This window comes from Molossus molossus, unplaced genomic scaffold (assembly GCF_014108415.1).
Source record: "Molossus molossus isolate mMolMol1 unplaced genomic scaffold, mMolMol1.p scaffold_m16_p_6, whole genome shotgun sequence".
NCBI lineage: Eukaryota > Metazoa > Chordata > Mammalia > Chiroptera > Molossidae > Molossus > Molossus molossus.
Genome location: NW_023425399.1, coordinates 45,055,832 through 45,082,475, shown reverse-complemented (window position 1 = coordinate 45,082,475; position 26,644 = coordinate 45,055,832). Strand labels below are relative to the sequence as shown.

The following is a 26,644-nucleotide window of genomic DNA, read 5'->3' as shown; positions in this document are numbered from 1 at the left end:
CTGTATGGAGAAAACATGTGAAAAGGACTCCTAGACTAATGAGTTCTCACACATGTTAATAAACAGTACATTACAGATGTTATGCTGTTACTTTTATTGTATATTGGGTTACTTTGAAGGGATCTAATTGTCTTGTTGGGTGAGTATTTTAAGCCCAGCACCATCCATACCTCATGGAAGTGGCTGTTGCCTGGACTTTGGGCTTCATAAGAGCATCTCAGTCTATATGAGGGTTCCTTAATAAGGACCCTCTTTTTTCAGGTTGCTGATATTTGAATGTCTCTGAGGACCAAGGGAAGCCCTGGAAAGATGGGGGAGTTCGATCGTCCAGTAACTTTCTGTGCCATCTTGCTGCATCAGTGCCCAGGAAATTGTTTGCTTGATTCTGTGTCTGAGGCCCTTTGGTGGTGAGCAGTCAGGTATCCATTGCAGAGTCTATGAAGAGGAAGACCATGGTAGGATGAAATGAGAAGAGTGACACATGGGGACACTTTGTCAGTTTGTGTGATCCCAGTTCTGAAGGATGCAAAGGAATGAGCTCTATGAAGATCCAGTGGTGGCGGCAACATACTAGATGTTTTCCCAAGTGGGGAACACATTCAGGAAGTTTGGGGAATGGAAAATGTCACAGTGGCTAGAGTGTAGGGCATGAAGAAGAGAGAGGTGTTGAATGGAGAAAATCATGCAGGACCTGACAGGTCATGATAGAGAATTTAGATTTTAAGTACTACTGGAGATTGTTGGAATGTTTTTTTGAGTAAAGGAATTGTTTGATTCGATTTTCAGTTTGAAATTTACCTGTTGACTACAATGTGGAGAATAAACTGCAGAGGTGGAGTGGAAGTAGGGAGCCCAGGCACTGGGCATGATTGCAGCCTGGGTGAGGATTCATGGTGATATATGCCAGACAGGGCTATGGAGGGTGAGAAGTGGCCCAGGGCTGGAACAGGTTTGAGGTGGAACTGATACACTGGAGATGATGCTGTGAAGAACTGAGAACAACCCAGGATGATGTTTAAGTTTTGGCGTGAGCAACTGGGTGGCTGGTGGTGCCTGGGGCAGATCAGAATATGCAGGATGGGGGAACAATACTTCCTTTAGACATGTTTAACTGGAGAAGCCTTTCAGACCCTCACTTGGAGGAATCCGCTGGCGGCAGGCTGGGAGAGTAGAGCTAGAGGGGTAGGGAGTTGTGGTTGGGGTGTTGTCAGGGCTGCAGGCACAAATCAGGAGTCCTCAGCAGGCGGATAAAATTTCTCTCCTCATAGATGAAAGGGTTTGAAGGAGAGTTAGGAATTTTTTCTTTCTTGTAGGCATATGATATAATTTTTTACAAGTTGTGTTCATTATCCTATCATTGTGTGTTATGAACTGTTTCTGTAATTCAATTTATTCAAGAATATATGGCCCTGGCCAGTGTGTCTTGGTTGGTTGGAATGTTGTCCTGTACACTGAAAGGTGATGGGTTTGATTCCTGGTCAGGTCTAAAAAAAATAAAAAGAAAATATTGAACTAAATGCTGTATTGGATACGGGGGACATAATGATATGCATGAGATAGACTGTGAGTTCTCTGAGGTTAGGGAGTTTCTCCAACAGAGAAGACAGATTTTTCCATCAGAATTAAGTCAGGAATTCCATCAGGAATTAAGTAAACTATGACACATTCTATGATAGGGAAAGAGGAGAGTGATGGGGCACCTAGCAGAGGCGCTGACCTAATAATCTTGAGGTGAACTGGGGATAGTTTAGTTGACCAGTGAGTGGTGAGTAGGAGCTGGCTAGGTGAAGCATGCTTTAGAGGGAACTGTTAGTGGTGGATGGGATAGCAGCTTGTATTGGAGTGAAAATGAACAAAACCTTTATTGGAATTGGCACATTCTGTGGGAGACACACAAGGATTCCTTGGCAAGATTGAAGAGCTTATAAGAATGATAATATTCATGTGATAATGATAGTCATTTTATTGTTACTTGCTTTCAAATAGGTTAATTTTTTAGTTACTATGGACTTTCATTGCTCTGTGCTCAGTTTTATTTTGGGACAGGAAATAGAATGTGAAATTGGCAGCTCATATGGTTTTAAAAACACCTTATGTACATTATTTCAAAGAACTAGGGCAAATTTTTTGCATGAAAGCCTCTATATAGTCATGAGAGGAAAACAACTCTTTAGATTCAGTAACATAGTATTAACTTTATAGAATTTAAACATAGTTATGGGTGTGTTCACATATAGTCACAGTTTTAGGACCCCCAAAGCAATTGATATCATTCTGTTATATATTGACTAGTGACACATTTTTTTTTTCCCCCTTGAGTAATCCTTATATAATTTTAGGGAAGCTGTTTTCATTTTCCTAAGGTACTAGTGTATTCTTCCAAAGAGCTAACACCTTGTCAGGACCCTGTTGTGAATGACAAAGACAACCTTGTTTGCTAAGGGCAACATACAAAGGTGTGTTGACAGTGGATAACTTCTCTGACAGGAGTTGTGAGGGATAATTGGGCCCATTTTAGCTTGGCCCCAGCTAGAGTTGTCGCTGGGCTAAGTTCCCTATATGACTGGTGCAGCAGGGAGAGTTACTGTTCAAGGCAGCTCTAGGAACATATGGAGGGCTCACCAAATCCAAACAGGAATGGGATGGATCACTTAGAAGCTGGAGGGAAGGTGTTGACCAGTGGCCCAGATAGAAGTGGGTGGGTGTGGTGGGGAGCTCATCTGCTAGTTCTCTCTGGTTGGTTTTATGTCAGGGAGGAGCCAGAGACAGCCATAACTCCACCAGCAAAGTTGTTTTTCAAGCCACCTTCTACATGAATTTCTACTTCTCCCTCCCCTAATAGGAAGTCATTTTTTCCCTCCCTAGACCCTCACTTAGTGACCTTCTAGGTGGTCTGTAAATACTGTGCCCCCATGGCTCTGATCTTGACTCCAGTCTCCTGCTGGGTTCTTCCTGTGGAGGAGGTGCCCCAAGCCTGTTCTGAGCTCTCTTAGTGTTGAATAAAATGGATGGAAATACTATTTTGTTTTGTTTTGTGTTATAAGGGTATCAAACTAGTTTTTACATTTCTTTCATTTCTGAAAAGGATTTTTGTGAATTCTGATAATTGTATAGGTTATTGTCATAAATGGAAACTTTTTCTTTTCAGATAATGTGGATGCAAGTGAACTTAAGCAGTTTTTTGAGACCAACTATTCTCAGATATATTTCATCTTCTATGAAAATTTTATAACACTGGAAAATAGTGTGAAATTAAAAGGTAAGCATTTCTACAAATCTTTTTTGAACATACAATTTTTTTTAACCATTCAGGTTTTCTTGCACCTCAAGCTCAGATTACCTAAAGCTTCACTTATCCTCTTACCCCCAAAGCCTGACTCTCCTAACCCTATCTCTCATCCTCTAGGATCCCCACTGCTGTAATGACAGTTTATGAAATAGATTCAACATCCTGAACACATCTTTGACTTCTCCCTTTTGTATACCTTTTCCTTATATCCATGAAGTACCTGTGAGACACCCAGGTATAGGTTCTGGCTAGGCAGTAAAAATATAGGGACTGGAGCTTGAGGAAGAGAGGTGCAATTATGCTGTTACCAAGGAAGAAAGTATGTGCAGAGAAAGAGTGGCAGTCAATGATTTGGGGTGATTTCTTCTTTTATGGGGCAGACAGGAAAAATAGCTGGTGGGGGGAGGGTGCCAGGAAAGTGTTATTACAGGTGCCCAGAGAAGAGATGCAAAAAGGTGGGTAGCAACAGGACTAGGAATTGATAGCACATTGAGGAGGCTATAACTGACTAGTGAAAGAAACGTTCTAGCTGAGTAGTTGGGATCAGAACCCAGACAGAGAGAAATGGAGAAACTGGGTGGTGAGACCATGAAGGCTACATGTAAGAATACCACTTTTGAAAGTGTAATGATGAAGACAGGACGTGCATCTCAAGGGGTAGCTTGGTCATAGGGAGGTTTCAAAGGATGTACTTGCTTGTTTGCAGGCTGAAGAAAGTGAGATAACTGATGGTGCAAGGCAGTGGGGGAAGTGGGCTGAGACAGAATCAAGTATAAAGAGGAGGACATGGAGAGGGGTGTATAGATACCCCAGTCTGTAAAACCTGAGGCAGATGTCAAGCATGGAGGGGAAGGAATTTGGGGTGAGGGGCTATGGTAGTCCCTGATGTATATCAGATGGCTCAGAGTCATATAGAATGATCCAGACTCAAGTAGGTCATCATTCATGGGCATGTGCCCAGATGCTAACAAGTATTTGTTTTTGTTTTTTAATGAATTACTCTGTTTTTTCCTCCTGTGATTTATCAATTGATGTAAATCTTGAACTTAAAAATTTTTTCCAAATTGGTAGATACTTCAAATATGAAATTATCTAGTTACCTTGCTTTCTAGCTCTGTTCCACTTCTCCTTTTTTCATGAGTGTGTGGAGAATAGTGTGATATTATATGCACCAAAATAGCAAAGCATCATATCTTAAAAAAATTCTACAACCTAAAATTCCCATTTTTACTTTTTTAAATCCTCACCTGAGGATATTTTTCCATTTATCTTCAGATAAAGTGGGAGGGATGAAGGCGGGGGGGGAATCATCGATGTGAGAGAGACACGTCAATTGGCTGCCTTCCGCAAGACCCCGACCAGTGCCGGAGACTGAACTGCAGCTGAAGTACGTGTTCTTGACCAGTACCTGTCCTTGACTGGAATCAAACCCTTGACTCTTTGGTCTGTGGGCTGACACTCTAATCACTGAGCCAAATTGGCCAAGGCTAAAATTACCATTTTTAAAAGTTCCTCCCTCCCCTCTCCCCCTTTCACTATCTCTATCTTATTAAAAAAATGTAGCTGTTAAGACTGTATCAATTAGTTTATGCTGCATAGCAAACTGTCCCAAAACCAAGTGCTGTAAAAGAACAGCTAGTCATTTATGTATGATTTTCTGGGTATATTTGTATGTTTAATGGTTCTTCTGGATTAGGCTAGCTCATGCCTCTGCTATCAGCTGGTGGTAAATGGCCTCATTCATGTGGTGTTTGGTTGGCAAGCTATTGACCAGATTGCCTTAGTTCTCCTCCATGAGGCCCTTCTTTTTTCAGCTAGCAGGCTATCTTGAACTCCTTCAGATTGTGGTCTCAGGGTTCTAAGCTCAGGAAGACTGTTTTCAAATTTGTGCTTGCCTACATCTGGCATTGGCCAGACCAAGTCTCATGGAGAAATAGGAAGGGGAAAACTCTTCTATTTTACAATGTACTGCAAAGAATCATAACGAAGAACCAATACAAACAGGATGAGATTTTGAAGTTTCTTGCATTTAGTACAGTTTGTGTGTTGCTTGAAGTGCAGGGAAGAAAGTGTATCAAAACAAAAGAATCAAGAAGAGTATTTACTAGGAATGATGAACTCATCTTGTGATAACTTCAACCCTCCAGTTATTCAGGCCAAATTTTGAGTTATTGATTCTACCTTCAAAATACACCCAGAATCATTGGGCTCTTCTCATTGTCTGTGCTGGTGATACTGAAGCTCCCATTATCCCCACCTGGATTATTGTGCTCTCTCCTCCCTGTTTAATCCCTACCAAAGTCTCTTCAGAAGAGCAGCTGGAGCCCTGGCCAGTTTGGCTCAGCGGTTGGAGCATTGGCCTGTGGACCAGAGAGTCCCGGGGGATTTGGTTCCTGCTAGGAGAACGTACCAAAAACAAAAACAAAAACAAAAACAAAAAAGAGCAGCTGGAGTGATGCTTTAAAATCAAATTGAGCCCGGCTGGTGTGGCTCGGAGGTTCAGCACCGACCCATGCACCAAGAGGCCGCCGGTTTGTTTCCCAGTCAGGGCACATGCCCAGGTTGTGGGCTCGATCCCCAGTGGGGGGCATGCAGGAGGTGGCCAATCAATGTTCTCTCTCATCGATGTTTCTATCTCTTCCTCTCTCTCTAAAATCAATAAAGAAAAAAAAAATAAAACAAGTCGAATCATGACTCTCAGCTCTCCAGACCCTCAAATGGCTTCTCATTCCTGAAGTCATTACAGTGGCTTCACACTTTACCTGTCTTCCTTTACCCCATCTACACTTGAACCTCACCTGCTACAACTTTCCCCCTTTGCCCCAGACACAAAGGTCTTTTTCCAATTGCCTTTCTTCCTGACTATGCCAGATCTGCTCAGCCTCAGGACCTTGTACTGTCCACTCCCTCTGCCTGGAAAACATTTCCCCTAAATTTCCATATGGCTTGTTTTCTGACCCCCAAATTTTCATGTGGCTTACTGCTTACCTCTTTTATATCTTTACTCAGATGCACCTTATCAGCAAGGTGTTTCCTGACTTCACTAGTCAAAATTGCATACCACCCTTTCTGGCATTCCACACCTGCCTTTCCTTTTGGCTTTCTCACTAATTCTTTTAATGAATGCCTCCTCCTGTCAGAATGTAAGGTTCCTCAGGGTTGTTGTGTTTTGTTCACTTCTGTATCCTCAGTTCCTGGAATAACCCCTGACATAGAGACATTCTTTAGTATTTGTTCAATGAATGAATGATATCTACTTCATAGAGCTGTGGGTATTCAGTTAGTTCATGGATCCACAACTTATAGCTGCTGCTTGTTTTTATAAATTAAGATACATTGGGCACAGCCATACCCATTCATGTATGTATTGTCTATGAGTGCTTTTGCACTTTAACAGCAGAGTTGAGTGGTTGTAAGAGAGGCCTGAAAACCTAAAATATTTATTATCTGGACTTTTACAGAAAAAGTTTGTTGATTTCCTAGATTAAATGATGTATGCTAAGCACTTAGCACAGTTCTTGGTACATAGATTGGACAGTAAATGGTAACTGCTGCTGTAGGTGTTATGGTTTTTATAATTGTTATTATCAAAAGGACAATGTGCTATTGCTTAGTGACTTTTTATGGTTAGTACTGCTCTATGCCTCTTCATACCACAAAATTAAAAGTCTTTGTTTTTAATGTACATTCTGTCATAACTTGAACTCATAAGTAACTAACTGAGAAATCAATAGATTACCTGTCATGGATTGGTAACAATTTGGAAAACATGGAAGGTGTGTTTAAATAGCTAGCAAGGAGCAGCTTTGCTAGATGTGGACCCAGGCCCTCTGTATTCCTAACACGGCTCCACACTATCTCCTGGTATTATTTGAATAACTAAATGTATGTTGAAGCTTAAATGTTTTAAGATACCTTTTAACATAAGTTTTTAATATCCTAAAATTTACACATTGTCATAACTGTTTTTTTTTTAATATATTCCAGGGAATAATAAGTCACAAAGGGAGGAGCTGGACTCTATCCTCTTTCTTTTTGAAGTAAGTTTTTGTTAATTCATTTAGCTTTTAAGATTCTTGTTGAAATTATTGTATTTTAGATCTTCAGTTTCACTTGAAGACAAATAAAAATGATGGACAAGTCCGTCCCTCCCTCCCTCCCTCCCTTCCTTCCACTTTTATAAACAGCACTGCAAAGAATGTTCTTGTGATTTTTTTTTTCTTTTTGAAAACATATGGGAGAATTTTTTCTGTGTGGGTACCTAGACATGAATTATTAGAAGGAAACATACACATTTTATTTTTATTTTATTTTTTTCCTCTTGATTTTAGAGAGAGAGGAAGGGAGAGAAAGATAGAAACATCGATGAGAGAGAACATCGATTGGCTGCCTCCTGCATGCCTCCCACTGGGGATTTGGCCCACAACCTGGGCGTGTGCCCTGACTGGGAATCAGACCGGTGACCTTTTGGTGCATGGGTCAACACTCAACCACTGAGCCACACTGGCCAGGCCATATGCACATTTTAAATACTGATTGCTAAATTGCTTTTTTAAAAGGTCATATATATTTATATGTAAACCTATATGTAAGTTTTATGTTAATTTCACTAACCAACACTGGAGATTATTTGTCTTTTTCATATATGCAAACTAACATGTAAAACTCACTATTTTTAATATATATTTTTCTGACTACTAGTGAGGTTGTGATCTTTGTATGTGTCTTTCTGTGTTGATCATATATTCTTTTCAAAGTTGAAACAACATTGATTTTTGATCTATTAAGCTTTATTGTCCAAATGTGTTAGACAAGCAGCCAGATTTTTGGTACCTTTAGAACTATACTGGAACTAAATGATGCCAAATTATAGGTCCTGAAAGTTAATTGTTGGTTATCTAGAAGTTATTCAGGGTTTGAAGAGACATGTGCTAAGGTTGGCATGAGATTGACTTGATGACTGTGAAGGAAAAGGCCGCATGTGTGTTTGCTGCAGAGTTGACTGGAGAGGGAGGCCAGGGGAGGAAGGCTCCTCATGGGCTTTCTGGGTTTGTGGAATAAAACAGATATGGAAACCTCCATCCCATCCCAGGACTTAACTCATGGCTGTTGCTCAAAAACTGTGGTAACTCTTTCTCTTCTCTGAGGATTGTACTTATTTCTCAAAGTAACAGACATTCATTCACCTCATATTTGGTGGTTATTTTGTTTCCTATGGTAACCCTTCTGTGAATGAAACTTGTGCAGAGTCGTAAGATGTGGAAGGCAGTTCTTCTGGGATGGCAGCTCCAAATTTATTTTAAAGTGCCTCTGTTTATATTATTTCTTTTAAAACTTAAAATATATATCTACTGAACACTATTTGTTTAATTAATTTAAATTATTTTATTTATGTAATAGTTGATGCATTTACTAAAGAATTTGTAACATACACACATTTGAAACATGATGATCAAGTCCATACTTTTGAACCCCTCTCCCTCCCCTGTTGTAAGAACTAGAAGCTACGTAGGTGCTCCTCCTTGATCCTATTTCTTCTCTCCCCTAAAGGCAACCTCTCCCATTCATTTTTGTCATTCCCGTTTTATTTAGTTAGTTTTTAAATATATTTTTATTGCCTTTTTTTGTTTTGTTTGTTTTTTTAGGTAGAGAGGGAGGGAGAGAGGGAGAGAGATAGAAACATAGATGAAAGAGGAACATCCACTGGCTGCCTCCTGCACTCCCTACACTGGGGACTGAGCCTGAAACCTGGGCATGTGCCCTGACCGGGAATTGAACCAGCAACCTCTTGGTGCAGGGGATGACTCTCAATTCACTGACCCACACTGGCCAGGCCTTTTAAAAAAGTGGTTTTACCACAAGAATTTGTATTCCTAAACAATGCATTGTGTAGTTTTGTTTGATTTTGTGTGATAACAATGGTCTCATATGGTATACAATTATCTTTGGCTTGCTTTTTACACTCAATATTATTTTTAAGATTTATTCATGTTTCTGAATTTAGCTCTGGTTCATTTCATTCCCAGTGCTGGGTTAAGTCAATATATATGATTTATTTAATTCCAGAATTTTGTCTATAGATTTTTTTGGTTTTCTTGGTAGATAGAATGTCTGTAAATAATGACAAACTTGCTAGTTAGTTTTATTGCACTGGCTCTAGTAAATAGAAATGATAAAGATGGTCATTCTGTTTTTGATTTAAAGAGTTTCATCGTTAAGAATAATATTTTCTGCCCTGGCTGGTTTGAGTCAGCAGTTAGAGCATCAGCCTGGGGACCAAGGAGTCGTGGGTTCTATTCTGGTCAAGGGCAGGTACCTCAGTTGTGGTTTGGTCCCGACCTTGGTTGGGATCATGCAAGAGGCAACCTGTTGATGTGTCTGTCTCACATTTATGTTTTTCTCTCTCTCTCCCTCCCTCTCTATCTGAAGATAAATGGGAAAAATATATATCCTTGGGTGAGGATTAAAAAAAAAAAAATCCATGAGAGAGAACGTCGATTGGCCGCCTCCTCCATGCTCAGGCCCACAATCTGGGCATGTGCCCTGACCCAGAATTGAACTGGTGACCTCTTGGTGCATGGGTCAATGCTCAACCACTGAGCCACACTGGCTGGGCAACAATTGTTGTTTATAGTAGAAACATTATTATTGTTGTTGTTACCATTATTATTAGTACTGGTGGTGGTAGTAGCAGTAATAATAGTAAAAGTTTTTGTGTCACACTTTACAGATACAATTTTACTCTATTGCCTAGTTGCCATTGTAACAGTTTTGTTTTTTAATCTTCACCGGAGGACATTTTTGCATTTATCCTCAGATAGAGCTGGAGGGAGAGAGGGAGGAAGAGAAAGAGAGAAACATTGATGTGAGAGAGAGACATTGACTGGTTGTCACCCACACAACCCCAACCGGAGCCGGGGACACACTGCAACTGAGGTACATGCCCTTAGCAGGAACTGAACCCAGGCCTCTCTGGTCCACTGGCAGATGCTCTAACCACTGAGCAAAACCGGCCAGGGCCATTGTAACAGTTTTAAACCCTGTTCTCAGTTCACTTGTTCCTTTAAATGCCTTTTCTCTCTGGCTTCTTTTACAGTCTCTTCCTTAATCTTTGGTGTTTTGCAGTTTTACCACAAAATGTCTAGTTGAAGTTTTCTTATTTGCTTAGTATATACATGTTCCCTTTATTTCTGAATTCAACTCTTTTGTAATTTCTGTAGAATTCTCAGCTACTATCTCCTCAAGTATTGATTCTTTTCTATTCTTTCTGGCCATACTTTCTAGGATTCTTATTTAAACTTCTTGATCTGTCTTCCATGTCTCTTAAGCTTGCTTTTAGCCTCTCTTCCCTCCATCTCCTTGTCTCGAATTCTGGGAAATGTCTTCAGTTCTCTCTTCCAGTTCACTAACTTTTTGCATTTGGGTCTAATATACTGCTTAACCATTGTATTGAGTTTTAAATTTCAGTGACTCTTTTTCATGTATTAACTTCTTTTGGTTTGCTATTCATATTTGGCTGGTTGCTTTTGATAGTCTCTTGATCCTTGTTCACTTTTAATACATCTTTTCTTAAACATTTGACATGTAATATTTTATAATCTGTATCTGATCATTCTAATATCTGAAGTTGTCTAAATTTGTTGGTTATTTCTGCTATCTTCCACAGTGGCTTCATTTTTTGAATGTTTTGTGATGTGATTTTGAGGTCAGCTTTAATAAAATATAGATGTAATCTGTTTTAATCCTGCTCCCCCCCCCCCCCCCCCGAGGATTTTGTCTTTGCTTTTGCCAGAAGTGTGGGAGTGCTCTTGATTGGAATCAGATCACTGTTGCTCCATTTGAGGTCCTCGTTTATTAACAGAGTCTCAGGTTCAATTTCTCAAACTTACTGTGTGGTGGGCACTGGGATCTGGAGGGCACAGACATCAATAGATACTACTGATCTGGCACTTTGCATTACTTTTCTTGAGCTTGTTGCTTACAGATCAGGTTCTGGTTCACTTTTCTTCTGCTACCCTTCTTCCCTTCTACTTTCTCTCTTACTATGTTTTAAGTTAGTTTCCCAGTATCCTCCAAAGTTCAGAAATATTTTGAGAATTGCACTTACTGTCATTGATCTCAGGTCTAGTTGTCCTGCAACAGGATAGCCCATCACAGACAGTTGTCTTATACCTCCCACAGAGGAAGGTTCAATACCTCTTCCTGTCCAGAAATTCTAGATTAGGGAGAGTGTTATTAATGATACATTACCAAGTACAGAGGGTTAGTTGCCTATATAATAGAACAAGCATATATTATTCAAAATTTCATAAAGCTTTCATTTTGCATAGTAAATGTGAATGAACAGTTGACCTGCGTTACTTTTATTTATCCTTATGTTCTCTTTGTCTCTGGCTTTAGAAGGTAAGTTGTAATTTGAATTGTTAATTCTGAGAATTAAGTAACTTAATTGCTGCTTTCTATAAGTTAGTGCTATATAAAGAGATGGTATATGAGGATTTGGAGGTAAATATTTATCAAGGTGTGAATAATTGGGAAATGATTTCTTAAGATCTGTTAAATCAGAGAAGGGAGACTGTATAAAAATACTGTAAAAATAAGAAATGGAGTAGAACAAAGCATAGAGTAAAGAAGGCATTGCCCTTAGAGTATTATGCTAAGCAAAATAAGCCAGTTAGAGAAAGACAAGTATCACATGATCTCTCTTATTGGTGGAATATAATGAACAAAATAGAGCCAGAGACATAGAAGTAGGGAATAGACTGACAAACCTCAGAGGGAAGGAGGGTGGGAAGACATAAATCAAAGAACTGATATGTATATATGCAAAACCAATGGACACAGACAACAGTGTGGTGAAGGGCAGGAACAGGGAGGAGGGTGTCAGTAGAGGAAAAAAAGAAGGGACATCCGTAATACTTTAAACAATAAAGATAAATTTAAAAAGGAAAGAAAGAAAAGAAAGAAAGAAGGCATTGACAATGTAAGAAATATTCAAACTTGTTGAGGATTTTTGTGAGTTAATTTGAGCCAAACTGACTACAGTTCCTGGGAAGCAAAACCTCACCTGATTGAGAAAATGCTCCAGAGAATGGTGATTATACACCTTATTTTATACATTACAATAAAAAGAGAAGAGGAAAGCAGGTTACTTGAAATCCATTGGTGGTAGAGTAGGGACTAGGGACGGGGGAGAAAGCAAAGGGTGGGAGAACCCCTGGGATTGGATAAAAAGTAAAGTGATAAACACATACTTCTTCTACATTGGTGAATACAGGATAGTTAATAGCCAACAATGAACATGATACCAATAACAATGAGAGGATTTGAGACCTCCACTGAATTGTATCTGTGCTTTGAGGGGTCTGGAAAAAGGGAAATTACTGTACTTTGACATTTCACAAGTTATGTTATGGTAGATGTAAAAGGATAATAGACAGCCTCAATTAAGATAAAAATGACTTTTGTTAGGGATAAAATAATACCATAGGACATGACTGCCCGCTGTGAACTACTTAGTGTGTGACCCCATGTCGTCCACAGCATGAAAGAAGAGGATGTAAGGAGACCTGCTGTCTGGCTTTGTAAGTCAGGGGCAATCTGGAAGGGATCCTTTGAAAAAAGGAACTAGTAGTTTTTAGTTGTAGTAGATAACCAGAGACATTACAGCAAGTGATGTGTAATCAAGGCTGCCAGACCAGTTCAAGTTTCTGGCAGCGAGCAGACCTTTCTGTTTCCTTTATCTGCAGTGGGAGCACTGGTACCCTTTGGAAGTTGACTTCTAGTCACCTTTGGTCGTGACTTCAAATCTATGTGCCACTTAGAGTTTCTGTTGTTGCTGGTTCATGGAGATATTTGTTACATTTTTTTTTATCAAGGTTATGACTCTTTAATTTTACTCTTTTTTGGAAAACATATTTCAGCTATCATTTCTATGTGTTTCAAATGTGAGTGTGGGACTCCATGAAATGAATTTACATTGTCCTCTTGACCAGAATGTGTTTTACATGGGCCATGCTGTTTAACTTTTTCCTTCTGAAATAGATTCTGTCTTGCCAATTTTTGTCGATGGAAGAATGGGAGATTTGTTGTATTAGGTGACTTGTCCAAAATTGTACATCTATCAAGTGGTACATAGAGATATAACTTCTGATTTGACTCTAGAATCTATTTCTTTAACTCAGGGCCATGATGCCTGTCATTTAGGGGTCTTGATATTCTCCTGCTTCTCAAGCTGTATTCCATAGGCCATCTATATATCAGCATGCACCTATTCTTTATTATACACATTTATTGGGTACCTATTATGTGTCAACCATACATCTAGATACTGGAGCAATGGCAGTGGGCAAGATAGAACCCTCTGCTCTCATGGAGAATATGTTAAATTTCATGGTAAACTGAAGAGTCCACTGGTAAGAATGGACTTATGTCAGAGTTCAGTAATGACCTGAGTCATGGCAAATTCAGAAGTGACTCTTGGTGGTGGCCCTTGAGGTGGCTACCTGCACAGGGGAAAAGGAGCATTGGTGTAGAAATTTTAGGCACCTAGTAAATGGGCTTCAAGTTCAAATAATTCACTTGACTTTGAGAACTTTCTGGATTCTGCAGTTGAGAGGTTATTATTATTTAAAAAAATTTTTTTTTCTTTATTGATCTTTAGAGAGAGAGAGGAAAGGAGAAGGAGTGATAGATAGAAACATTGATGAGAGAGAACATCGATTGGCCGCCTTCTGCATGCCCTGCACTGGGGATTGGGACCACAACCTGGGCATGTGCCCTGATCGGGAATTGAACTGGTGACCTCTTGGTGCATGGGTCGACGCTCAACCACTGAGCTACACCAGCCAGGCGAGAGGTTATTTTAATGGTATGTGTATTTGTTTTAATCAAGATACACAGACATGAAAAACGGTAGGTATGAAGGAAGACGTTTTTATTATACTCACAGTCTCTAGTAACAGGAGGCATGCCATACCCTATTAGAGCTATACAGAGAACCACCACTGTAAAAGGAATAGGCAGAGAGAGGGAGGGATACTTGAGAGTAAGAGCCTTTATTGTGGAGGAATGGGCAAGGTAAAGCAAGCAAGCTAATATGCAGGTTTAGGATGGGATAGTTTGAATAATTTTGATGGGCTCTTGGTTGTAGGGATGACTAATTGTCCAGTACTTGATCTGTGGGTGATTTGGGCCAGGGGATAGTGTCCTAGAGTGTGAAAGCCTGTAAAAGGAGGTGGTTGTGGGTGTAGATTTGGGATTGGTTGGTTGGAATATGCTGGCTGGTACTATTTCTAGGAATTAGCTAACAAAGGAGGGGCAGTGTCTCCTAGGTCAGCAAGGCCCCAGAATGTCAGAGCATCAAGAATGCAGAAAATAAGAAAGTATAGTTATTATAGAAATATTTCAAACTGCCATGGTATATGCCATCCCCCTTTAGTAGAGAAATGGAATAGTTTGGAGTTCATGATTAAGGAAGCTTCTAGAATGTGATAGCAAGGCATTTTCTTACCCTCCAACACCCCAATTAAAATACAATATACATTGATGGAAGAGTTTTAATTTTAAAATTTAATACATGTCTGGCCTTAGAATGCTACTCATTCATCTGTTTTTCAAATACCACAGAGTTAGAAATCACAGATATACAGGACATTTGATTTCTAGGTTCCTAATTTTTAAATTTATTCAAATAACCCCTTCAAATTAAAATGAACTATAACCTGTTTTTAGTTTTTTCCCCTTCATAGGGATCTGAACTTGTTCTTTATAATCTGTAGAGTGTGGCCTAGTCTGGTCTGACACTCAGAATCCCCTCTGAGGTCCCTGTTTAGCTCTTTTTCACATTTTGTGGTTGGTGTTGCTCTGTGGAAGTGCTCTGTGACACACATAATGCTTTGCTTATTGCCCCTTTACCTCTTTTTGCATAGTTTCACTTCTGCCTCCTGGTTTATGCAATTCTTTTTTCAGGGATTACCCTTTGCTCTCCTTCTCAGCTGGCCCATTCTTTCAGACTCTGTTCAGACCAATTAATTTCTTCTGGGAACTCCAGCTAGAACTGCCCATTCTTTTCTGGAATACATATGATATTCTCTTGCTTTTTACCATTTGATTACAGCTGGATGTTCTTAGTTTTCCCTTAAGGTGGCTATGTCTTAGCTTCCTAATGAGACTATTCAGTTCCTGAGACTAGCAACCATTAACTTATATTTTGTATCCCCCACAGTGATTTGCACCTGTTAATATTTATTGTTTATTAAATTCTCAACTTATCTTCCATGTACTTATTTGGTATTTTTATGTTAAAAACATTTTATTTTTTCACCTAAAACTGTGGATAAAAGAGAGGGGAAAAAAAGGTAGCAGAAGTCTGGCTAGGTTTAGATCAGGCTTTGACACTAACAAGCTGGTTAGCCTTGATTAAGGTACTTATTTAATCTTTCTTTACCTTGGCTTCCATATCAGTCAAGTGAGGGAATGGGGCTAGATGAGTTCTGGGATCTCTTCCAGCTCTACCAACTTATGATACTTCAAATGTAGTTTTGTTTGGAATCTTCGAAACAAAAGGAAGTCATTTTTAGCATGAAATTTAGTTTTATGCTTGACTCTGAGTAGCCTTTGCATATCTAAACATCTCAGTGGTTTATTTCTCTAGAGCAGCTCTGTTCAATAGAACTTTCTGTGATGCTTCGAATATTCTGTATCTGCTCTATCCAATTAGTGTTATATCTTACACTAGCCACATGGGCCCTTTAATGATTGAAATGTGGCTAGTGTAACTGAGTGACTTAAATGTTTATTTTAAGTAACTAAATTAAAATTTGTGTTGCTAGTGGCTACTGATTAGGCAGAAAAGCTCTATAGTCTTTCAACAGAGCCTCATTATCTCATTTGAAAGTCTTCTCTTTGTTAAACACTGGTTAATCTTCAGCATGTTGCACATCTGTGTCCTCTGGGACAGGGGACAAGGTTTAATGATTTACAGAATTGGTTTCCTTGGACTTCTCAGGCATTGTTACCAAAGTGCCCTTGAATGAGGAGGAATAAGCATTTACCTTCATAAGTTGGGGAAACATAACTTTAAAGTGGCCTTCTGTAAACACAAAACTGAAAAGCCACACAGTTTTATTTTACTCTTTTCATGTTTGTTTGAAGATGAAAATAATAATTTAAATAATCGACAGTCAGATTACATAGTACTTCATCTCCCCACCACACTTCCCACCTTCCCTCCACCTCCACACTCACCCCCAATATAAAGAAATACTTTTGGTATCATTTCATGATGATGGACTCTGTTTTTCCCTCACCCCTTTCTTGGTGAGAGAGATCAAGCTGGAGAAGTATGGACTTAGAGGCAAACTGCACCAGGTGAGCTACCCGGAGAGTGCAGAGGACATGTGGCTTCTTCAGGGGTAGATGAGGAAGGGGCGTAATACTGTGGCCACTAGTTTTAGTTTTCCTTTACTATTGAAGATGAAAGTTTGGTTGTCTGAAATTTACTGTAGGCATCCTGCATATCGGCTTCCTTCCCTCCCTGCAGTGTGGAGGTAATGCTGGATTGGAGGCAGGACTCCTGTGTGCAGAGTCTTGCTGGTATAGTTATATTTGGGAGTCATAATTGACCTGCAGTGAATCCAGGGCTGGCACAGAATTTCCGTCTTACATGAATGGAATTCAACACTGGGTCTCTTGTTCTTCATTGTTCCAAGCGGGCTTATAGATAGTTGGTTTAACTTCTGATTCTTTTCCTCAGAATATGGGGGAAGGACTGTCAATAGCTTCCTGATAATAATAAACACAACTGGATCAAGTGCAGTGCCCAGAGTGTTGCAAAATGTGAAACAAATGGCTAATTTTCATTCTATACAATTGCTTTGTATATGCCCTCCAGTAATTTGAACATTGATTTTATTTCCTGTACAAATGCATTTGTTTATGACTTTTTACATTTAATAGCATCACTCTACTTCAGATATTAATAATGAAGAATTGCCTGAAGAAAAAACTAGAATTATTAATATAATAAGATTACAAACAATTTGGAGATGTTTATTTCCATTTCCCCTCTCCCCTCCCCCACCCCCACCCAAGCACCTTCTCCCTTCTTTTGGTGGAACTGTGTATCTTTTATAACTCTTTGAAAATGAAAACAATTTAAAATCTCTTCAGTGCAAATGCATGGGTTGAATCATAGACAAGTCAACTCATTCAAGGCAGGTGTCCTACAGGATTAAGTCACAGTTCTTTTTCTTTGTTTATACAATGGCTATGCCTTTTCTTATGAGCAAATAGCACATGGAAAGACAGCAGAATTGTATTTTTACAATTAACTATTTCTACAGCCTCTGCTTTTCTTGTTTTTTAAAATTTTTCTTAAACCTCACCTGAGGATATTTTTCTATTTATCTTCAGATAGAGTGAGAGAGAGGGAAAGAGAGAGAAACATCGATGTGAGAAGGACATCTCAACTGGTTGCCTCCTGCACGACCCCAACTAGGACCGGGACCAAACTGCAACTGGGGTACGTGCCCTTGACTGGAATAGAATCCGTTACTCTTTGGTCTGCGGGCTGACGCTCCAACTGCTGAGCCAAACCGGCCAGGGCAGATATTTTTTTTTCTTAAAGAATGGTTCCAGTTTGGAATGCTGCTCCTGGGTCACTGCCATAATTCTAAATGACAGATTGCAACTGAGAAAAGGCCAGCGTGTCAGTTCAAATTTCCTGAACATTTAAAAAAGATAGAGACACCCGTCTCACCTATCTTCCCTTTCCAAAGCTGTACTGAGTTCTTGACAAGCAAAATCAATGTCATTGGTTATTGTGACCAGAATATTGGGGTCACTTTTATGACATTGGGACATATTTTAATGTGTTATATGTATTTTAAATGCGAATGAAGTACATAATTCTTCTGGCTCTCTTGATAACCTTAGTCATACTTGTTTTTATTATTGTTGAGCTTTTGGTTGGGGACAGCTCTAGGTGATAGCATTGTTGTGGCAGAATGTGGCCTGCTCCACAATATTCCTTGAGAACCCTCTGCAGGAAATAGAGGGCTGGGTGGCCTGTTATGCTCTTTTTCACTGCTTTCATGTATTGCCTGTGGAGGTGAATTAGCTCAGTAATCATTTCTCATACTGGGGAAATAATAAAACACAGGGCCCAGGTCTTTTATTTCTATAGTACACGGTTATTCTGGTCTCTGCTTTTGATCATTCAATGTTTGTGATCTCTGCAAACTGGAAGATAGCAACAAAATATAAACATCTACTCCTTTCTGGAGATTCTTTGAATGCATTGTTTGTGGTTAAAATTTGATTATTTTATAACAGCATGTTAATTTTAATTAAATTACAAGTATCTGAGTTTAAAGGAGCCATTTTCTTTTTCTTCTTTTATCCTCACCTGTGGACATTTTTCCATTTTTGTTCAAATAGAGTGGGAGGGAGGGAGAGAGGGAGAGAGAGAAATATCAGCGTGAAAGGGACACAACGAGTGGCTGCCTCCCGCATGACTCCAACCAGCGCCGGGGATGAATCACAACTGAGGTACGTGCCTTTGACCAGAATCAAACCCGCGATTGGTCCATGGGCCGATGCCCTAACCCCTGAGCGAAATTGGCCAGGGTGAAAGGGGCCATTTTCAATGGATGTTTTAACTTCTAAATTTAATGTTCAAGACTGCAGTTTTTCTAATGCCTCAAGACTTTGGTGTGAAATTTGGGATTCAACCAACAGATACACTTGATTACTCAATCTACCTTCAGGGAAGGGAAACTGGAGATAAGATGTTTGTGAAAGTCTGAAATTACATTCTTTTGATTATCTATTAAAGCCCAGGTGCCCTGAGATTCCTGGCATGCTGGCCCCTTTCACCTGACTCACTGGTAACTGACACTCTTCGGAGCAGGTACTTTGGAAGGCAGCACTAGCAAATGCTTCCAGGATCCCTTTAAGGGCAGATGGTGGAAACTGCATCAGGGCTAAATTATATGGAAAATTCATAATAAAACTTGAGTATGTTGTGTTTCTTGTTAGAATGGCAGAAGGTATGTAAAGAATATTTTCCTTTAAAATGATTGGAGTTAATGTATTAACACAATTTGGTTGAGTTGATTTATTTTACACATATATATATACATACATATATATATAAATTTAGAAGGGAAATGTACAGATGTTTGCTGTGTTATAAATTTTCTATAGCTTATTTTGTTTGGATGTGTAGCATGGTGGCTGTACAGAGTGACACCTAGTGTTTGATGTGCTTATGACACTGGACAGGTTGGATGAGAAGAGAGTCTGGCTTGAAGCCTGCACCTTGGGCATTCACTGAGTGAACTTGGAGGAGTGGCCATTGCTGACATGATTGCAGGTCTGGCATACTTCCTAATTGTGCTTAAGTGAGCATTTACATCCTCTGTTTTTAGGATGGTGGGAATCACAAGATGGCATCTTACAGAGGCTTTGTGATTTCTACTCATCACTTAACCTACGAGCTCTCTGGAAGTGAATGTGTGTGTGTGTGTGTGAATGAAAAGTGGCACAGAAAAGATAGTCAGCTCATTGTACTTGTACCAAAATTGAAGAGATCTGAAAAATGTAGTTTTCAGCCATAAAATAGAAGCTTGAGGGAAATGAAGAAGAGGATGGCAGATTTGGTTGTGACAAATCTCCTATCTAAAATCCTTGTAAGTAAAGAAGACTCTTCTTGAATTTGTTTCATTGAGTGCTTTATTCAGGGCAAAACAACATACCATGGATAGAATTATATGCTGTCAATTTGGAGATTTGTGAAGGTCTGTGAATGTTCTCTCATTAAAAGAGTAGTGCAATTTGATTTTCTTTCAAAAGAGATTAGATCTTTGAATGATCTTAATTCAAGCAAAGTGAAAAAATAACCTCTTATAATCTTTCAAATGTGTATGCTTTCAAGTTTTTTGAATATTGCATTTTTAAAAAATGAATTTATAGGGGTGACACTGGTTCACAAAACCGTACAGGTTTCAAGTGTACAACTCAATGTTTCATTTTTAGTATCTAATAAAAATGGTTTCCTACCTGTATCTATTTATTTTGATCATGATTGATCGTGTTTTTCTCTACTCCAAGATTCTGTATGTCTTGGATACCTTCTTCTGCCTATTACCTCAGTCTTTGTTCAGAGCTTCAGCTTTTGCTCCTACTGTGGTATCTGCTAATTAGTCTTTTGGTCTGTGATCTTTTGCCCCTTGTGTCTCCACATCACCTACCTAGAATGCTCTCTTTGCAATGTAATTCTGATTCCATTGCCCTTTAGAACAGATCAAACTCCCAAGCAAGGCTTTCAAGGCCCTTCCTGACCTGGCCTTTTTGCCTCCCAATCCATCCCTTGTCTCCCATCTTACTTCAGTCCTCTTTGGCAACCTTTTGAAGGCCCCCAGACACAGCAGCAGGTGTTTTTTTCCCCCCTGATTCTCTTTAGTCTGCCTAAAAGGTCCTTCTTTGCTGGGCTCACTCCTGTGTATCCTTTAGGATTAAGTTCAAGGGTGGTCTCCTTTTTTCTTTTAATACAAATTTAAATCATTCAGAGTTGAAGTAGTGTGATATAGAAAAATGAATAAAATTTTACTTTCATTTATTTATTTATTTTTTAATCCTCACCCAAGGGTATTTTTCTATTTATCTTCAGATAGAGTGGGAGGGAGAGGGAGAGAGAGAGAGAGAGATCATCGTGAGAGAGATATATCAACTGGTTACCTCCTGCACAACCCTGACCGGGGCTGGGGATGAACCACAACCAAGGTATGTGCCCTTGGCTGGAATTGAATCTGTGACTCTTTGATCCATAGGCTGACACTCCAACCACTGAGCCAAACTGACCAGGGCCAATCATTTATTTATTTATTAAAAAAATATATTTTCAGTTAGTTTCATTATTTTGTGTTAGTTTGAGGTGTTTTTTTAAATTGTTAACGAACAAAATTCAACTGAGTAAATTAAACATATCATTGGCTTTTTTTGTAAACATTCTCTTTTTGACATTCAATATTATTTAATATTAGTTTCAATATTATTTTGTATTAGTACAGCACAGTGGTTAGACAAATATATAATTTATGAAGTGATTCCCTTGATGATTCTGGTACCCACCTGGCACCATACATAATTATTGACTATATATTCTATGCTGTACTTATATCCCTTTGACTATTTTGTAATTAACAGTTTGTACTTCTTAATTCCTTCACCTTTTTCTACCCATCTCAACCCCCCTTCTACTTGGCAACCATCAAAATGTTCTCTATATCTGTGAATCTGTTTCTGGTCAGCTTGTTTGTTTATTTTGTTTTATAGATTCCACATATACGTGAAATCACATGAAATTTGTCTTTCTCTATCTGACTTATTTCACTCAGCACAGTACTCTCTATGTGCATCCATGTTGTTGCAGATGGCAAGATTTAATATTTTTTTTGGTTGAGATATATTTCCCTGTATAGATGCACTACTTTATATATTCATCTATTGATGGACATGTAGATTGCTTTCATATTTTGGCTATTATAAGTAATACGGCAGTGAATATATGGCTACATATATCTTTTTGATTTAGTGTTTTGGGTTTCTTCAGATAAATACCCAGAAACTGAATTGCTGGGTTTTTCATTGTCTCTCGCTATAGCCTTTGTTTTAAAGTCTATTTTTTCTGGTATAAGTATTGCTACCTAAGCTTTTTTTTTTCATTTCCATTTTTATGAAATATCTTTTTCCATCCCTTTACTTTCAGTCTGTGTGTACCTTTCAATCTGAAGTGAGAGTCTCTTAGAGACAGCATATGTAAGGGTCTTGTTTTCTTATCCATTCAGCCACTGTATTGTATTGGAGCATTTAATTCATTTTCACTTAAAGTAAGTTGGTAGATATGTATTTATTGCCATTTTATTATTTAATTTTTTATCTTTTTTTTCTTTCTCTTTAAAGAAGACCCTTTACCATTTCTTTTGTTATTGGTTTGGTGGCGATGAACTCCTTTATCTTTTTCTTGTCTAGGAAACTATTTGTTCTTTGATTGTAAATGATAGCTTTGCTGGGTAGAGTAATCTTGATTGTAGATTCTTGCTTTTACCACTTTGACTATTTTATGATAGTCCCTTCTGGCCTGCAAAGTGTATATTGAGAAATCAGCTGACAGTCTGAGAGCTCCCTTGTAGGTAACTAACTGCTGTCTCTTGCTGCTTTTAAGATTCTCTCTTTGTCTTTAATCTTTGGCATTTTCAATTATGTGCTTGGTATGGGGCCCCTTTGGGCTCATTTTGTTTGTGACTCTCTATGCTTCCAGGACCTATGTCTATTTCCTTCACCAACTTATAGAAGTTTTCTGCCATTATTTTTTAAAATAGGTTTTCAATTCCATGCCTTCTCTCCTTGCATGCAGCATTTGCATGATGTGAATATTGGCACACTTGAAGTTGTCCCAGAAGCTCCTTTAACTGTCCTCATTTTTTTAAATTCTTTTTTCTTTTTGCTGTTGTGATTGGGTGTTTTCTGCTTCCAAATCGCTGATTTGATCCTCTGCTTCATCTACTCTACTGTTGATTCCCTATAATATATTCTTCATTTCAGTGATTGTGTTCTTTGTTTCTGACTGGTTCTTTTTTATATTTTATGACTCCATTTTTATGTTTCCCATCTCTTTGTTGAAGTTCTCACTAAGTTCATCTACATTTCCCCTAAGTTCATTGAGCATCCTTATAACCAGTGTTTTGAACTCTGCATCTAATAGATTGCTTCTCTTCATTTTATTTAGATCTTTTTCTGGAGTTTTGTTCTGTTCTTTCATTTGTGACATGTTTCTTTGTCTCCTCATTTTGGCTGCCTCTCTGTGTTTGTTTTTGTATTAGGCAGAGCTGCTACATCTACTGTGTTTGGTAGAGTGGCCTTATGTAGTAGGTGTCCTGTAGGGCCCAGTGCCACAGCCTTCCCAGTTACCTAAGCGAGGCAATTCAGGTGCATCCCACATGCGGGCTGTGTGTACCTTCCTGTTGTAGTTGAACCTTGATTGCTATTGGCACATCAGTGGGAGGTATTTACTCCCAGGCAGTTTGGCTGCGAGGACTGGCAGAAACTACAGCAGAGGAACTGCTGTACAGGGGTTGACCCCACACAGTAGGACTCACTTCAGCAGGACTCTGGTCAGCCTGATGAGTCCGTCCCTTGAGTGTGTCGCTTGTGGAGGTGGTTGAGTGGTCCTCAGGCCTGGACTGTACCTGTGCACTGGGTGGCTGGCTCTGGGTGGCTGGCTCTGGGGTCTCCCAGAAGAAGCAGGCTTAGATCACCCACTGGCTGTGCCCTGCATGGGGGCTACCTGGCATGAGCTACAGAGCAATCTGCATGTGGCTGCTACTTGTGCTGTGCTTGGAGGTGACCAGGAGAGGCCAAGCTGTGAACAGAGGCTTGCCCCACCTAGTGCTGGGCCTTGGGCCACTTAGCAAGAGGTAAGGGGCATGCTGAGGCCAGATGCTGCTTGTTTGGGGTCTGTGTACCTTTGGGAGATTATACGAAAGTCCACAGCATAAGCCAAGGCAGTCTGTTTGTATGGAAAAGGCACCAGAAATGGCTTGGATGGGCTTGCAAGTTGTGTCAACAGAGTCTTGGAATCATCAGGGTAGGGTGAGCAGTGTGAGCCTGGTGATTCCCTGAGACCCCTTATCTGTCACCTACCTGTGCCTGAAGGTTGAGGACTCAATTTCTGCCAGTACTTATGTCTGGGAGAAAGCTGCCACTCCAGCTCTTGCTGCACCAGACAATTCAGTTTCTCCCTGTATGTCCCTGGCATTTTTTTTTTTATCCTCACCCGAGGACATTTTTCCATTTTTTGTTCAGATAGAGCGGGAGGGAGAGAGAGAGAGAGAGAAACATCGATGTGAAGGGACACATTGAGTGGCCGCCACCTGCACGACCAACCAGGGCTGGGGACAAACTGCAACCGAGGTATATGCCCTTAGCGGGAACTGAACCCGGGTCTCTCTGTACCGCAGGCCGACGCTCTAACCACTGAGCCAAACCGGCCAGGGCTCCCTGGCATTTTTTGAGCTGCTGCCCCAGTGCTTGAGCTGAGAGCTAGTGAGTCTGAGTATGCCCGTGCACGGGCCCTTTGAGAAGAATGCCTGGGAGTCCAACAACTCTCTGTCTCACTCAGGTACAATCCCTGCTGGTTTTCACAGTCAGAAGTGATGGGGACTTCTCTTCCTGGCACTGGAACTCAGGGCAGGGGGCCTGGTGTGGGTCTGGGACCCTTCATTCTCAGGGGGGGACCTCTGCAGTAGATATATCCCTCCTGATTTTTAAAAGTTGATTTTAGAGAGAGAGAGAGAGGAAGGGAAAGAGAGAAACATCAATTTGTTGTTCCACTTATTTATGTATTCATTGGTTGATTCTTGTGTGTGTCCTGACTGAGGATTGAACCCACAACTTTGGCGTATTGGGACAACACTTGAACCAGCTGAGCTACCTAGCCAGGGCTTATTTCTCCTAATTTTTAACCCCCACACGTGGTTGTGGCATCAGCCTGGTCTGAAACTTCGCCCAGTCTTGATGTAGCTGCTTCTTTATATTCTTAGTTATAGGACTTCTGTTTGGCTAGATTTCAGGTGGTTCTGAATGATGATTATTCTGTAGTTTAGCTGTAATTTTAATGTGGTTGTGGGAGAATGAAAGTACTGCATTTACCTATTCCCTTCCTCATATATATATATATATATATATATTTACTTATTTTAATTCTCACCTGAGGATATTTTTCCATTTATTTTCAGAATGGGAGGGAGAGGGAGAGAGAGAGAGAGAGAGAGAGAGAGAGAGAGAGAGATCAATGTGAGAGAGACACATCGATTGGTTGCTTCCACATGACCCCGACCAGGGCCAGGCATGAAATCACAATTGAGGTATGTGCTCTTGACTGGAATCGATCCTGAGACTCTTTGGTCTGCAGGCCAATGCTCTAACTGCTAAGCCAAACCAGCCAGGGCCCTATCCTCCTCCTTGACTGGAAGACTTTTTTGTTTTAGCTCATTGTAGTTTTAATGTGCATTTGTCTGATGATTAATGGCATTGATCATCTTTTTATTTAAAAAAATGTTTTGGCCCTGGCCGGTTTGGCCCAGCGGTTAGAGCGTTGGCCTGCAGTCCAGAGAGGCCGGGGTTTGGTTCCCACTGTTGGTGATGTTTAGTCTATAATTATAACTTTTTTTAAAAACTTGAGTGCTGCTTCGAAAGTGTTTTAAAATTCCTCAAGTACTTGAGAATTTTTTACTTTAAACTCTCAGTGATAGACTTTCAGTGCTTTGAGTTTGCTTGTGACATGTGCAACTCCTACTTTGAGGTTTTTATTCACATTGCTTAGAAAAATAACTTTTGCCCTGGCTGGTTTGGCTCAGCGGTTGGAGCGTCGGCCTGTGGACCAGAGTCTCGGGTTTGGTTCCCGCTAGGGGCACATACCAAAATAAATAAATAAATAAGAAAAATAACTTTCAGTAAATGTTTTATGAATGTTAGAATTTTTGAAGTGAAATTTTCTCTCTCTACACATGTATCTATTAAATCAGTCTTACTATATTTAAATCCGTTGCATTGTACTATATAGCCTGTTTTATGTCAAAGATAGAGCATTAAAATCTTCCTTTATAAATGTATTTTCTCTGTAGTTTCTGTATTTGTTTTATTGTCATGTATTTTATTATTTGTTTTATTTGCATGCAATGTTATTGGTTGCATAAAGGTTCATGAGTATTAATAGTTAACTTGTAAATTATATTTTTAATCTTTTTGAAATGATACTCTTTATCTGTTTTAAAGCCTTTCACTTGATATTGATAGTTCTTTGTTGTGCATTTGTGCCCACATGTACCTAATACATCTTTTTCCGAATTTTATTGTTAATCTTTCTGTGCTTGAAAGCCGGTTCTGATTTATTTGGTTTTGTAAGGGAGTTTAAATTATTTATATTTATTATTCTTTTTATGTGATAACTAACATTTTTGTTTTCTTTTACTTTTGTTTTTTGGGGGAGAGTTCACCCACTTTCACATTATGGAATATGCTTTGTGACTTGGAAGATGTACTTTCTATTTTCTATTATTCCAGTAATTATTTTTTAATTAACAAAGTACTATTTGAACCTCTTTTGTTTTGATTATCTGTATCAAGATTAAAGCAATATTTGATAGCCCCATTCTTTTACTTTAACTCAATGTATCTTTTGCACTTCTCATTTCTCAGCTCTCTTAAGCATTTTGTTTTTATTTTTTGTTAATACTCACCTGAGGATATTTTTCTTTTTTTCCCCTTTTTCTTTCCTTTTTAAAAAATATA

The 26,644-nt window shown here is 39.4% G+C and overlaps 1 protein-coding gene across 26 annotated transcripts in view; it reads left to right on the top strand.

The window, feature by feature from the left end:
- Window positions 1-26,644, top strand: part of RALGAPA2 (Ral GTPase activating protein catalytic subunit alpha 2) — a 412,816-nt gene that overhangs the window by 36,894 nt on the left and 349,278 nt on the right. For 16 of the 26 annotated variants that reach the window (XR_004957055.1, XM_036244703.1, XM_036244712.1 and 13 more), the window contains exons 2-3: window positions 3,149-3,259; window positions 7,277-7,329. Coding sequence is in view for 16 of the 26 variants with exons in the window: in XM_036244703.1 (XP_036100596.1) it covers window positions 3,149-3,259; window positions 7,277-7,329 (164 nt within the window). In the remaining 10 variants the exon portion in view is untranslated. Of the gene's footprint in view, window positions 1-254; window positions 420-788; window positions 881-3,148; window positions 3,260-7,276; window positions 7,330-14,142; window positions 14,160-19,127; window positions 19,203-19,576; window positions 19,668-26,644 lie in introns of those variants that run through there. The other 10 variants (XM_036244714.1, XM_036244715.1, XM_036244716.1 and 7 more) reach the window with 8 other exon arrangements.